The 15,902-nt window shown below is 40.8% G+C and overlaps 1 protein-coding gene across 2 annotated transcripts in view; it reads left to right on the top strand.

The window, feature by feature from the left end:
* The first annotated feature begins 319 nt into the window (after positions 1–319).
* gas2a (growth arrest-specific 2a) overlaps positions 320–15,902 on the top strand; it is an 85,161-nt gene continuing 69,578 nt past the window's right edge. The window contains exons 1-2 of one of the 2 annotated variants that reach the window (XM_078415493.1): positions 320–607; positions 2,027–2,182. In XM_078415493.1, coding sequence (XP_078271619.1) covers positions 2,041–2,182 — 142 coding nt within the window. In that variant the 5' untranslated portion in view covers positions 320–607; positions 2,027–2,040. Of the gene's footprint in view, positions 608–1,399; positions 1,532–2,026; positions 2,183–15,902 lie in introns of those variants that run through there. The other variant, XM_078415492.1, reaches the window with a different exon arrangement.

Genomic DNA, 15,902 nt, shown 5'->3' with positions numbered 1-15,902 from the left:
TTATTTGATCCATTATTACAAGTGTGTCAAATTCTGCCAAGTTTGTGCCTGTATAAATAAATTTTAAAAATCAGATAAAACGGATTTAGCACCAAACGGAAAACCAACGTGCAGATAGTCATAAGGTCTGAATTAACATTTATGAGCGCGGCTAAATTAATTGATACTTTTTTTTTCTTATGCTAAAAGATCACATTGCTCTCGTGATAAGTTAATTTCAAATGCGTCCGTCTTCAACGATAAGCCCCGATGTAAAGAATTGAGTTTCTTAAATCCTAGCTTTGCCAGATGCTGAAATGTATACGCGTTTCAGGGGATAGATCATGACAGCGAATGCCTGGCAATGGAGAGCCCATTGACTTCCCGTTCTCATTTGACAGGATGATGTGAATGTGGCGTTACTCCGTGGTCGGCGCTACTTGAATTCCTCAAACAAACATGCACACTTCATGAGCTGAAGAATCGGCCATGCCAGGAGCCCTTTGCGGGAGGTGCTGTTTGATCCGTGTACGCGCCCCAGCCAGGTCGACCTGCAGAGTGTTGCATTGCAGGGGAAACTGAGTGAAATCGTCAGGACGGATCCGCTTGACCGCTTGGAGTGGGTGAGGTGCGATGCAGTGATTTTTCTGCAGCTACGAGCTGTAGCTACACCACCAGTAAAGCAAGCATGAAATCATAGTGTAAACCAAGGAGTACCGACACAGTCGCAGATTGATCGCAATATACGATTTAAAACAATTAAGAGCTTTGCATGTATTCAAGCTAATGACACAGTACGAGGTGCCGTTAACCGAATACTTTAAAACCTAGAATGCCATTATTTCTAAACGCTAAGCAATCTTGGTTGTTTTAGTTTCTGCTTGAATTGATTAATTCGTTCACCTAATTTAATTTAATGAAATCTGGAAAACTATACCCCCTTAGAAGTAGAGTGGAATGATTTCTCCACAATCAGTTTTCTATAATTTATGGATGATTCTAAAATCAAAAATAGTAAAATAGTGCTGCAATTTCACAGCCGGTGCTACATTGTTTTATTAATCATCTCCGTTGCACAGTCGAATTCTAAGGGGAATTTTATTTTACGTAGTCGATATTTTTTTAATTTTCTGAATTACTGCTGATTTCATTGCAGATGTCTCTGTAATATTTTGTACTTTGCATGTGTGGCTCTTAATAAGTTTGAATTACAAATGATTAAAGACACTGTAACACTGCTCTCTATGCTAAGCCGCTGCTGTGAATGCATCTCTGTGTAGTCTTGTATAAAACCCTACTGTTCTGCTGGAGGGAGTGTATTGTGCCTTACAGTTGTGTTTGTTAAAAGGACCAGACTGCTTCATGCTCTTTGGCGTATTATAAATTGTGCTAAACCAGGTCACCAACGTTGAATGTGGTGCTTGGAACTTGAGATGTAAGCTCAAATTTAGGTACAAAAAGGGCTCTTCTGAAGCAGAAAAAGTGTACAATTAGAGGCTCCCTCAGCAAAAACACTGCAGACCCATTAGTAGCACAGTTGACTGGGACCAAGGTAAACAAAACATTCATATTCAGTGAACTGTGTTTTATTTTGAAAAAAAAACCTTGTACATCCTTTTTTTCAGCTGTTAGATTCCTTTACCAAGTGTAATAATGTCATTTTAGTTTTTGAATAATAATGCAAAGATAAAAACAGATTAGTGTTTATTTGAAGATAGACACAAAAAAGTGGAGTAACAGCGGGTGAGACTGCATCTCTGGAGAAAAGGAATAGGTGACGTTTTGGGTCGAGACCCTTCAGACGTATTTATTTGCTTTTGTTGAATTCCCATTCTTTCAACTGCTGAGTATAAATATTGATAAACTACTTAATGGAGATCTCCAGTTCATCTCTAAAGATGCTGCCTGTCCCACTGAGTTACTCCAGGTTTTTGTGTCTATCTTCGGTTTAAACCAGCATCTGCAGTTCCTTCCTGTACAGTTCATTCATGATACCGTGTATGTTGTAAATCATTACAACTTTTTTTTTCTCTGTTATAAATTACAGGTGGATAAAGGAAGATGTACAGCACGTTTAGTCCCAAAGAGCCCGGGCCAAGCCTCTCTGATGTGCACCAATATAGTCAATGGTTAGCAAGCAGGCATGAAGCTAGTTTATTACCAATGAAGGAGGATTTGGCTCTTTGGCTGACAAATTTACTAGGTAAGATTACAACAGTGATGACTTGTGTTTGATTAAAACAATTTAAAATGTCAGCAGTCTTTGGCTTTTTCATAGTCGTGAAAGTTATGAAGCAGAGCAGAGCTGAGCAGAGCTTTCTAGGAATAGCGTCTGGTTGGGTGACATGAAAGAAAGAAAGAAAAGAGTTGCATTTCCTTTGCACCTTCCACAACTTCAGCATGTCCAAAAGTGGTTTGCAGCCAATGGAGTACTTTGGATGCGCAGTCACAGAAGTAATGTGGAAACTTGGCAGTGGTGTGTGCACAGAAAGCTTCCACCTAGAGTAATGTGAAAATGATCAGATCATTTGTTTCTAGTGATATTGACTGAAGCACAAATATTGGCCAGAATGTATATTGGCAAAGACACCAGCCATAACTCTACTGTTCCTCGAAAATACCATGCAATTTAGAATGTACCTTAGGAGGAGCACGGAGGGCCCTCCTTTATCATCTTAGATTTAGATTTAGATTTTAGATTTAGAGATACAGCGCGGAAACAGGCCCTTCGGCCCACCGGGTCCGCGCCGCCCAGCGATCCCCGTACATCAACTCCATCCTATACCCACTAGGGACATTTTTTTAAACATTTGCCCAGCCAATTAACCTACAAACCTGTACGTATTTGGAGTACGTCTTATTTAATAAAGATCACTTCCAATAGTGCGGTACTGACTTTGAATATAAACAACGTAGCCTGTTAGATAGGAAATGATAATACTTCATCTTGTCTGTTCCCTCGCTAGGAACTTTTCACAGAAGTTCTTTTCACAGAAGTTTTAGTGGACTGATGGTGGACAACTTCAGCCAGAAGGTGGTGAATCAGCAGGATTCATTGGCACAAATGGATGTGGAGGCCAAGTCATTGGCTGTTTTTAAAGTGGAGATTGACAGGTTCTTGATTAGTACAGGTGTCCAAGGTTACTGGTAGAAGGTAGGAGAGTGGGATTAAGAGGGAAAGGTACATCAGCCATGATTGAATGGCGGAACAGACTCGATGGGCTGAATGGTCTACTTATGAACTGTCCTCCCTAGCAATGCTATTCTACCTGTTTTTTCCTATGACAACAAAATGTCTAGGTGCTACAGTTGACAAGGTTCCCTGGTTGGTTGGGCTGCAGTTATTATTACTTGTACTCAGTGATCTACCTGCTCTGCACACTTAATGCGCTGAAGGATGGGCCATGCCAGGAGCCCTTTGTGGGAAGTGCTGTTTGATCCCAGCAAAGGCCAATCTGCATGGCGTTGCATTGCAGGAGAAACTGAGTAAAATCATGAGGACAGATCTACACGTATGGCTGCAGGTGGATTGCTTCTTGCAGAGTTTGATATCGCTCTTAGAGCTAACAGAACCAAGCAATATGGGGCGAAAACAGGAACAGGGTACTGATTCTGGATGGTCAGCCATGATCACATTGAATGGCGGGGCTGGCTCGAAGGACCAAATAACCTGCTCCTGCACCTATTGTCTATGTTTCTATGTTTCTAACCCTTGGGCCATTTTCTGTATAACATACCCTTGACCATATCTAGGACCAGAGGCCACAGCCTCGGAATAAAAGGATTTACCTTTAGAAAGGAAATGAGGAGGAATTTCTTTAGTCAGAGGGTAGTGAATCTGTGCAATTTATTGCCACAGACGGCTGTGGAGGCCAAGTCAATGGATATTTTTAAGGTGGAGATTGATAGGTACTTGACTTTTAGGGTGACAGGGGTTGTGGGGAGTTGGCAGGAGAATGGGATTAGGAGGGAGAGATAGATCAGCCATGATTAAATGGCATAGACTTGATGGGCTGAATGGCCTAATTCTGCTTCTACAACTTATGTTAATGACCTATTTGTGTGATGCAGCAGAAATGCATGAATCCTGCAGATTCTAAGTTAATTTTCAGTATTGACTGTAAAACCTTTGAGTCACTGGCATTAGTGATTTTCTTTTCTTTAATAATTGGTGATCTACATTCCATATCAAAATATATACAAATATAAGTTGAACAAAGATCATTCAATTTAATTATTCTAATGTCCATTTAATACTAATGAAATACACCAGATTACTTGGTCATGATGACTACAGGTGTACCTTCCAATGTGTCTCTCTCTAACCCTGACAACAATGAGCAAAACTATTAACCACTGCAATATTTAGCCCTAGTTGGTTGGATTCTGTGGATTACAATTAAAAGATTTCCTGCAATATTTTACGATCATTTTTGTTTCTTCTTATCCGACTTTCACAGTTTCTAAAAACATTGTAATTCAGGACCTGTTCATAGCAATAATCAACCAACACATTATTTGAATGAAGATGTATTATACAAACCTGTTGCGTAATAAATATATTTTAATCTTTGGTCAAACGTGGAACAAAGTGTAGGAAGGAACTGTAGATGCTAGTTTATACCGACAATAGACACAAAATGTCAGCGGGACAGGTAGCATCTCTGGAGAGAAGGAATGGGTGGCGTTTCAGGTCAAGACCCTTCTTTGAAGTTTGGGGGGAAAAACTTCAAACTTTCCATTATTTTAAATTAAATGTTTTATTTTAATCAATAGGAATAAACTTTTTATTTGGCCAAAATGTAAATAGTTTCAACCTGCAATTAAACGTACATGTGACTATTTCTAGTAATGGCTTGATCAAGAAACACATTGATCAGCAGTACCTGGCAACTTAATTTGTTGTGGTCATTTAAAAAAATGTAGTTCTTCCGGCAGAGGGTGGTGTATCTCTGGAATTCTCTACCCCAGAGGGTTGTGGAGGCTGGATTATTAGAAGAATGATCATTTGATGAAGAAGTTGATATATTTGAAAGATTGGGGAATTGGGAGCAATGGGGAACTGGCACAGAAGGGAAGTTGAGGCCTGGGACACATCAACCACGATTGAGTAGAAGGGCTGGGCAGGTTTACGGGAGAAGATACAATGTGCTGAGTACCTGGTCTTTACTATGGAGTACTGGGGTCCAGGTTTACGGGACCTGATGTCTCACCCCGATCCTATTTTCTTGTGTTTTTATTCATTTTTTGATCTGAATTGCTTGGGCGCATAGTATGATGTCATTATTATGACACAAAAGGACATAAAGCTTTCTTCTCCCCCGTACAATCTGTCTGAAGAAAGGTCTTGACCCAAAACATCACCTATCCATGTTCTCTACAGATGCTGCCTGACCTGTTGAGTTACTCCAGCACTTAGTGTCTTCTTGTGTATTAGGCAGCATCTGCAGTTCTTTGTGTTTCTACACTCTTTGTCATTATAATGAAGTTGGATGAAGAGGTTGTAATGTCCATAGCAAGCTTTTTTGTAGATAAATAAGCAAATAACATTGGCATTGATCGGCATAATATTCCTTATTGAAGGCTTTAGCTCTCGACTAAATAGCAGTGTCTTGTGTCCACAGTTTACCTCCTGGTAACTTGATTCTTAACATAACTCTTAAAGGGACAAGCACACACTGCACTGCTTCTCCTTTTGTGGAAATGTAGCAAATAATATAAGTAGGAAAATATCTGCAGATGCTGGTTTAAATTGAAGGTAGACACAAAATGCTGGAGCAACTCAGCGGGTCAGGCAGCATCTCGGGAGAGAAGGAATGGGTGATGCCTCGGGTCGAGACCCTTCCTCAGGTCTCAACTAATTATAAATTCATTCAATCGCTTTGTCTCTGTTCTCTGAACTCTTCACTGCAAGCTGTCTTTGACGTCTTTGAAGTCTCCATGTGCTAATAACTCCAGTCAATCTCCTCACTAGGTAGGCTTCATGTGCACCTGGCCACATGTCTCGCTCTGCAATTGTTGCTTCAATATACTGTAAGTGACTTTATAATCAGAACTACATTTCTTGTCTTGTTCATCTGTGTGTATCAAACTTTTCACTAAATTTAGTACAAGCTACATTCTTATCAGTACCGACAGGAGATACTATTACACCACATTTAGTACGTACTTGAATGCCATGAACTTATTTGCAATAGTTACTACAATTTTGTTTTCAGACTCTCCATCCTTGTGCTTTTGCTTTCACAACTTCTTGCAGCTTGACTTTCTCATTAGCTTTCTGTAGATATTGGGTCTATCCTCTTTTTTGGAGTCCCTCTTGAAGTCTAAAGAGTCACTCCCTTTCTGTATCATCTCCATGGTTTTCCACTCTACCATGATGGGATATGGACCTAAAGTGGGCAAATAGGATTAGTACAGATGGGCAAAAAGATCGGCGTGGATGTGGCGGGCTGAAGGGCTTGCTTCTGTGCTGTACAATTCTGTGACTGATTTCAGCCTGTCTTGTTGCAGTTTGACATGTTTGGCAGACATTAATAAGTCCACATATTGTGATATCCTTCAAAGAATCATTACAGCTTTTGAACTGCTTCCACATTCCTGTAAGAGAAAGTTATATTGCCTCCAACTTGATCTGAACCTAAATTGCCCAGTCATAAATTCTGTAAACAGTAAAAGTCTTTTGGGCACTGGGCCAGCACAGTCTCATCTTATTTGCCATTAGTGTTTGTGCCAGACTTGGGCGTTACTACCTTGCTACAGAACCTGTTGCTTCACATCTATCCCATGGATCCTTGCAGCAGTGTAGCTGTAAACTGGCTATCCTGTACTGTACTGTTCAAACTGATTGCAGAATCTTCCCCGTTTGCTATCAAAGTTTGCGAACAGTGCCGCTGTTATTTAATTGCCAACTTACTATGAAAGTGCTTGATTACTCAAAATCGATTAACCTCTGCTCGCCTGGAGTCGAAATGCCATTTCCTCCAAAATATCTCATCTTTGTCTAATTTTCTATTTAGCTTGTTGCTTTGCTGGCCTATCTCTCAACTGTACAGTGCTTCTGTAATTGATATAATTAGGGTCCAAGTTGTGGAATCCTACTGGGATAGGCTCCGCATAACGTCGGTAAGTCAGGGAGAAGTACAACTCTCAAACGGGCCCTTTGACCCTCCAAGTCTGTGCCGACCATCTGCACCGACCTGCTTACATTAATCCCCATTTTTATTCTCCTCACATTTCCATCAACCTCCCCCATTTATCTGCAATTGGGGATAGTTTACAATAACCAGTCGACCTACCAACCTACACATCTCTTGGGTGTGGAGGGAACTGTAGCAGTGTGAGGAAACCTGCACGGTCACAGGGAGAAGGTGCACGCCCCACACAAACAGGATTGTACTTGGGTCTCCAGCACTGTGAGGCAGTGACTCTACCAACTGCACTACTGTGTCACTCGGGCACAGAACAATCATCTTCTTCCCCAGTATTATCTTTTGCCATCACGATGCACCTGCTTCAGTTATTGAGCTGTGCTGAGATAGATCAATGCCTATCACTTACTGTCATGTACACCCGCCGATAGCACTGTAAATCCATGAATCTCAAAAAATGCTCTTATTATTCCCTTTGCCTCTGAAGCTATATCCTTTGTGAATATTACCTACTCTCAAGGGAAAATATCTACTAAAGATATCACATCTTCATTAATTACCAGACCGCTTCACTTGGCGTTATGTCTGGTTACTTTCTTTCAAGTTTCTTGGTACATTTACTTGCTTTAGCTTAACTGCTGTCTTGCCTTCTCCAAGGAATGTCTCGCATTTATCCGTTTGGCTTCTTTTGCAGCCTGAGCTTCACATTCCTTGTCAGATGCATTGAGCATTCAACATGTCCGCTGCCTGCCAGGATCACTGCTCCACGTAGAAAAGCCCAGTAAGCCTCCAAATTCCTTGCACTGCATCACTTTTGTGTTAATCCCTCAAACTGCATCAATTTAAATTAGATGCCAGTCTGGTATCTGTTGTGTCTTTGAATTGCTTCAGGGATAATCAAACAAGGAGTAGAGCTATCCAAAAAACACGACTTGTTGTAGCCAGTAACTGTCAAATTCACAACTATTATGTATAAAAGTCATATCTGAGTCAGGTTTTAAAGATGGAATCTTGTTGAAAAGCTGTTGCTAGCCAGTCAGCGGAAAGGCAATACAAGATCACAATCGAACCATCCACAGTGTACAGAAACATGATAAAGAGAATAACGTGAATAACATTTAGTGCAAGGCAAAGTCCGATCAAAGATAATCCGAGGGTTTCCAATGAAGTAGATAGTAGCTCAGGACTGCGCTTTAGTTGTTGGTGGGATGGTTCAGTTGCCTGATAACAGCTGGGAAGAAACTGTCCCTGAATCTGCAGGTGTGCATTTTCACACCTACACCTTTTACAATGATAAAGCAAATAATTTTAATTATCGGACCTTCCACTTTATTTAATTGAGGAGCGAAAAGATTTATTTCTATACATTGCTTGTGAAATTTGGAAATGTGTATATTTTTGGCACCAGAGCTGCTCATTTGCTTCCAATTTTCTTTGGAAATTGAGTGCACATTTCTATCATGTGGAAAATTGTACACTGTGGCAGCAATTGCATCCTGTGTTAAACTGAAAATATGCAGAATAGGTAGCTGATTGTCAATCCTCGTGCAACAAGGATTTGGCAACAGCCCTCAAATTGGGCTGTCACGACCCAGCTACAAGCCTATGTTAAGCACATGCAGGAAAACCACTACTTCTACTTATGGTGTTTAAGGTGATTTTGATTTGTTGCTTAATTTGATTTAAAGTGGAGTTTGTGGGAGAAATTTATATTTATGAGTGAGGAGATTACAGTCTGTCAACTCCAGAGAAGGTGCTGTAAAAGGGGTGTGAGTTTACAAGCCCAAGTGTGTCTTCCAGCATGGAAACAAGCCCTTTGGCCCACCGAGTCAACGCTGACCATCGATCACTCGAACACAGCCCACTGCTGTCGATCCTTTTCTCATCCTCGATCATCATGTTGAAGAGTGAGAAGATTAACCACAAAGCCATCCATGTACTTGGGCTTCCAAACCCGTCTGTGGAGAAATGTCTACACATAGAGGTGATACGTATATAGAATGAGCTGTCAGAGGAAGCTGTGTAGGAAAATAACTGCAGGTGTAGGTACAAATCGAAGGTATCACAAAATGCTGGAGTAACTCAGCGGGTTAGGCAGCATCTCAGGAGAGAAGGAATGGGTGACGATTTGGGTCGAGACCCTTCTTCAGACTTTTTGTCAGAGGAAGCTGGTGAGGTGGGTACAATGGTGACATTTAAAAAACGTTTATACATTTAGATGTATAGAAGCCGTTTTGAGGGATATAGTCCAAACACAAGCAAAAGGGACTAGCTCAGTTTTATAAAACCCAGTCAGCATGCACATGTTAGGTTGAAGGTCCCGTTTCCATGCTGAATTACTCTATCTTTTCCGGTCCAAGTGCATCAGCATAACCCTGACCTCTCTGACATTTATGAGGCATGGAAGTGCTTATTGTCCTTGTATAAAAGCCCTTGATATACTTCACGTTTTAGCATTGTCACAATGTAATCAGATACTGAATAAGGGGTCCCAACCCGAACCGACACCTATCCATGTTCTCCAGAGATGCTGCCTGACCTGCTTAGTTACTTCAGCGCTTTGTGGGGTTTCGTTTTGTAAACCAGCACCTGCAGTTCCTTCTATCTACATATATTTTACATACGCATTTGTGTTTGGACACCTTTTTTTCTAGCCAAAACTATAAAGAAGAATCCAAAATCTGCATACTCCAGAATGTCCACGGAATTAAATAAACTTAAACCTTTCAGAATTTTTCAAATTAAACCATTTTGGAAATTAGAAATGGCCCACACTTCATTGACTATCTGAAGAGTACAACTGAGCTTGTAACAGGCCAACAGCTATAAGACGAAAATAATTTATTTTGAACTGAACTATTTTACACTTAAGATGAAAGTGTAGCATGGTCTATGTAATATTTTTATAGGTAGAGCATGAAAGTGTAATATTATGACGAAATTCTATTTATTATTATATAAATGCATACCCAGTTAGATTTTTAGATTGATCTGATGTTTGTTTGGTCCTATTTGATGATAGAATGCAGTTTTGTACAATATGATATTACCTTTAGCAGGAATGATTGCAGGCACCTGAAAGTTGATGCTTTATAAATTTTTCATTGACTGCATATGGGGAAGGAAAGGAGCCAGCTGGTTAGTTAAATGGAGATAAACAAGTGTAATTTTAATGCTTGTAAAAATAAGAGGTTTAAGAATAGAAATACCTTGCAATTACCTGTGAGTGTATGGAAAAACAGAGTTCAAAGTGGTTGATAACCTACACATAATACTAGTGACATTTTAAAAGGCCAAAATGTTAAAATTTATTACTGCTATTTCTCGGCAGTGTTTGCATTGGCATTCGACTTGAAAGTGAATTCAAAAATGTGCAATAAAGAATGCACTTATTCAGGAAGAATTTTTTTATTCTTGCTGTGTAGTCTCGTGGTGGACTTATTTCACAACCAAAGGAAATCAATTCAGTTTCGATTTTCAGAAGATTGGAAAACATAAAATAGTATTTTGTGGTATACCATTTATTTTTCAAACAAATGTTTATCATGTTTAAAAAAAAAAATCTTTTAAAGCGATTATAATTTTTCCTGTGGCTTTACATATCTCAGCAGCTTAAGGAATATCATCTAAATATAATTCTCTTCTCAATGGAAAATGAAAAAGTGCTTGAAGATGCTCACAATTTCTTTATTAGCATGGGGCTAATAAAGATTTACCACGAGCAATTTAAGTCATTTTCTACACGAGTATAATTCATAAATAGCATTAAAAAAATGTTGGAGCATTGTCATTATTAATTTTATATTTAACTGTTGGATTTGAAACACTGAACTATTTAAAGCAGGGCACGATGGACAATGAAATAAAAGCACACTAAGAACAAATTTAAACAGCTTCTGTATAGTTTAATAAACACATTTACAAATTGGGGCATTTAGCATGAACAAGGGCGCAGTGATAGAGTTGCAGCCTTTCAGTGCTTGCAGCAGCGGAGACCCGGGTTTGATCCCGATTACGAGTCCTGTCTCTACGGAGTTTGTATGTTCTTTCTGTGACCACGTGGGTTTTTTCCGAGATCTTCGCTTTCCTCCCACACTCCAAAGACGTACAGGTTTGTAGAAATGTAATTTGTCCCTAGTGTGTGTAGAGTAGTGTTAATGTGCGGGGATCGCTGGTCAGTGTGGACTCGATGGGCCGAAGGGCCTGTTTCTGTGCTATATCTCTAAAACTAAAAACTAAATTGATGGAGAAATGCTTTACATTAATGGATTGGATATAAATCCAATAAACAAATGTGATGTAAATATGATTTATTTATATGCTACAGCAAGTAGTTAAGAAAGATAGTAGAATGGCTTTTGTTGCTTATTGCCAGGGGAATTGAATCCATAAATGGAGACAATATGTTTTAGTCATATGGGCCACAGATGAGTCCATAACTGGTGTTCTACATGCAGTATTATTCTCCTGTATTTCTTCTGTATTTTATGGATTTCAATGCATTGGAAATAGTTTGGTGAAGGGTGAACAGACTGATATTTGGAATGGACGGGTCGTCTCTTAAGGAAAGATTTGACAGGCTAAGATTGATTCTGTTAACATAATGAAGAGTTGGATGCGACTGAATCAAAACAAATAATTCCAAATGGTCTTGAGTGGGTGGATGTGGAGAGGACGTTTAGTGCGTGGGTCAATCGGGAACAAAGGGTTATGGTTCAAAAATAAGGAATCGCTCGTATGAGGCAGATGATGTTGTTATTTCTCTGAGGAACTCTTTTCTTTAAAGAGTTGCGAAAGCAAACTTGAGCTGCCCACTGTATGTAATCAAGGTATCTGAAGCAGAAAGGAGGGCCAAAACTAGACACCTGAGAGATCATTGTCTTTTTTGCCAGGTCTGAGTTTTTGATCTTCATAAACCTTTTTCTGGAGGTTTAACTGATCAAATGAGGCTTGGTTGGAACTGGTTGTTTTGGCTAGGTTCATATCTAGATTCTCATTGGTATCAGCTGTGGCTCATTTACTGGCTCTCTCGACTATAAAATGAATATGTATAAGAAGGAACTGCAGATGCAGGTTCAAACGGAACATAGACACAAAAAGCTGGAGTAACTCAGTGGGACAGGCAGCATCACTGGAGAGAAGGAATGGGTAACATTTCTCTTCTCTCCCGAGATGCTGCCTGTCCTGCTGAGTTACTCCAACTTTTTTTGTCTATGAAAAGAATATGGTGGGGCTGAGGGATATGTCAAGGTTTTGAGCACAAAAATGTAAACTGACGCCCCAGAGCCACATGGAAAATAGTGATGTACTATTGAATGAGGCATTAACCCCCAAGTTTTGTGTATTTTTTGGGTGGAATTGAAGGTATTTTTGAGAAGAGATGGCAAGTTATTCCAGGTGACATGTATCATACTTAACCTTCATTCCATATGTTGCAACACCAATGGGAGCCAACAACACTTCATTGGTAATAAAGTTCAGCAAGGGACATAAAATGTGTTTTATAATTGTTTTTTTCCATGGAATTTTGCAACTGCACTCATGCAAGCAAATGGAGAATATTCCATAACCACCCTGATTAGTCCTGTTAGTTAGTCGGTTAGTCGGTTAGCTAGTTAGAAGATTTGGGGAATTTGGGAGCTGAACTACTTGTCTTACAGTTTCTGGTCTCTGTTCTGCTCAGTTGTGTGCCTGGATTAGTTGAATTTACAGTCAGCGGTGGTCTTCAGGATGTCGTTGGTAAAGTCTTTTGAAGCAGGGTTTCAATGTTGTGTGTCATGAATGCAGCATTGGACTGTTTTACAAGCCAAGATCAGAACAAGCTGAATGGTTTACGGACAGGCCTGCTTCTTAACCTGAGAAAGAGAGAAAGTCATTGATGAAATGTCTGACGACAGCTGACCTCAAAATGTTGTCCTGGGAATTCTGAGATCAATTGATGCTCAGGACAGAGTCAAATGGTCTCCAGTAATCAATGTGATGTGTTTTTTTTTGCCAAAAAACGATTACAGCCACTACAGAATTGTTTCTTGTTCCTCATTGATCTTTGCATTTGACCACGGTGCCACACTTGGTCAAGTGTTGATTTAGTGTCACAAGCAGCCATTCTCATCTTGGTCGTATTTACACCTTTATGATCTATTTAGTGATGAGATTTGGAGCCGATTGGCCCTGGAATCAAGATCAGCAGGTTGTTGGTAACTTCTATTTGATGGGACTGTTGTGATCTTTCATCAATCTGTGGGTGTCTTGGAGGAGGTCGAGATAATAATTAGCCAGGTTACTTCTGTCCTGCTTTATGTATACTGAAGACAACCTGGTCATCGAAACGTATAAGATTATTAAGGGGTTGGACACGTTAGAGGCAGGAAACATGTTCCCAATGTTGGGGGAGTCCAGAACAAGGGGCCACAGTTTAAGAATAAGGGGTAGGCCATTTAGAACTGAGATGAGGAAAAACTTTTTCAGTCAGAGAGTTGTGAATCTGTGGAATTCTCTGCCTCAGAAGGCAGTGGAGGCCAATTCTCTGAATGCATTCAAGAGAGAGCTAGATAGAGCTCTTAAGGATAGCGGAGTCAGGGGGTATGGGGAGAAGGCAGGAACGGGGTACTGATTGTGAATGATCAGCCATGATCACATTGAATGGCGGTGCTGGCTCAAAGGGCCGAATGGCCCACTCCTGCACCTATTGTCTATTGTCTATTGTCATTGAAATATGCTAATGTTTGTAACTGTACTGGAATAACTTGGTTAAATGTGCTGCTGGTTCTGTTGCAATATATTTGCAATAGAAACCAGATGTTCAAATCTGAATTGGACACTTGGTTGGATGGTTGTTCGGAATAAAATATACGTTGAATGGTTGTTCAGAATAAAATATATGTGTAAATACACGTTGTTGATGTATATAATTATTTTGCTGCTGACAGTCCATTTCATCTCAATGAAAACAGAGAATCAGTGCGGAAACAGACCCTTTGGCCCACCAAGTCCACACCGAACACTAACACTATCCTTCACGCTAGGAACAATGTACAATTTTACCGAAGCCAATTAAACTCCAAACCTGTACGTCTTTGGCGTGTGGGAGGAAACCGGAGCACCCGAGGAAAGCCCATGCGGTCACCAGGAGAATGTACATACGCCGTACAGACAGCACCTCTAGTCAGGATCAAACCCGGGACTCTGGCACTGCTGCGCCACTGTGCCGCCCCAACTGCTAGATTTGTTCATTTATCCCACAACCTTTGTCAAAGCTGTCATGGAATATGTATCTACAACTGAAAAGAGGACAAGTGGGACTAATCTGGCAGTTGTATTCTTCAGGACTTGTTTAGTGTTTGATGCCTTTGAACCATTCTTGAAGATTGCATTCTATGTTATTTTTCTCCTTTAAACAAAAAAGGTTATTGGGCAGGTACAGCAAGTAACAAGGAATGCTCGTGGAACATTACCTTTATTGCAAGGAATCTAGAGTGTAAAAATAAGGAGGTTTTGACAGATTAATACGGTGTTGGTGAGGCCGCATCTGGATTACTTTTACAATAGACAATAGACAATAGGTGCAGGAGTAGGCCATTCAGCCCTTCGAGCCAGCACCGTTTGTATAGTTTTATTCTCCATATTTAAGTACGGTTAAACTTTCTTTGAAGGCAATGCAGAGAAGGATTCCTTGTTAATTCCTGGAGTAAAGGTATTGATGTAAGAAAAGACACTGAACAGAAATATTGAGCTGTACATGGTAGTGGAGAAAAATGATAGGTGATCTTATTTGAAAGCTTTAAGATTCTGGGGGGTTTTGATAGGGTTGATGCTGCGAGGATGTTTCTCCTAGCAATAATGGCCAGAATTTGGGGTGGATAGGCCAGAGGACACGGAGTGGAATTTCTTCTCATAGAGGGATGTAAATCTTTGCAAATCAAAGTGCTGTGAAGGAGGGAAATTGGGCTGCCAACAGTGATAAAACACAACAAGATAGACAATAGACATAGACAATAGGTGCAGGAGTAGGCCATTCAGCCCTTCGAGCCAGCACCGCCATTCAATGCGATCTTGGCTGATCACTCTCAATCAGTACCCCGTTCCTGCCTTCTCCCCATACCCCCTCACTCCGCTATCCTTAAGATATGGTGGCGCAGCGGTAGAGTTGCTGCCTTACAGCGAATGCAGCGCCGGAGACTCAGGTTCGATCCTGACTACGGGTGCCGTCTGTACAGAGTTAGTACGTTCTCCCCGTGACCTGCGTAGGTTTTCTCCGAGATCTTCGCTTTCCTCCCACACTCCAAAGACGTACAGGTATGTAGGTTAATAGGCTGGGCAAATGTAAAAATTGTCCCGAGTGTGTGTAGGATAGTGTTAATGTGTGGGGATCGCTGGGCGGCGCGGACCCGGTGGGCCGAAGGGCCTGTTTCCGCGCTGTATCTCTAAATCTAAATCTAAAAAAAAAATTACAAATCTTTCTAAAATCTAAAGTGATGAGTGGAAAGTCCAGAATTGGGGACGTAAAAAGATGGGGGAGGGGGAGGGGAGTCAGTCTACTCCACGACAGAAGGGGGAGGAGTTGTAAAGTTTGATAGCCACAGGGAAGAAAGATCTCCTGTGGCATTCTGTGCTGCATCTTGGTGGGACCAGTCTGTTGCTGAAGGTGCTCCTCGGGTTGACCAGTGTGTCATGGAGGGGGTGAGCTGTATTGTCCAGGATGCTCCACCGTTTGAGGAGCATCCTCCCCTCCAAGACCACCTCCCATGAATCCAACTCCACCCCCAGGACGGA

Source organism: Rhinoraja longicauda, chromosome 18 (assembly GCF_053455715.1).
Source record: "Rhinoraja longicauda isolate Sanriku21f chromosome 18, sRhiLon1.1, whole genome shotgun sequence".
Lineage (NCBI taxonomy): Eukaryota > Metazoa > Chordata > Chondrichthyes > Rajiformes > Arhynchobatidae > Rhinoraja > Rhinoraja longicauda.
The sequence above is the reverse complement of the archived record's forward strand: the minus strand, read 5'-3'. Positions and strand labels throughout refer to the sequence as shown.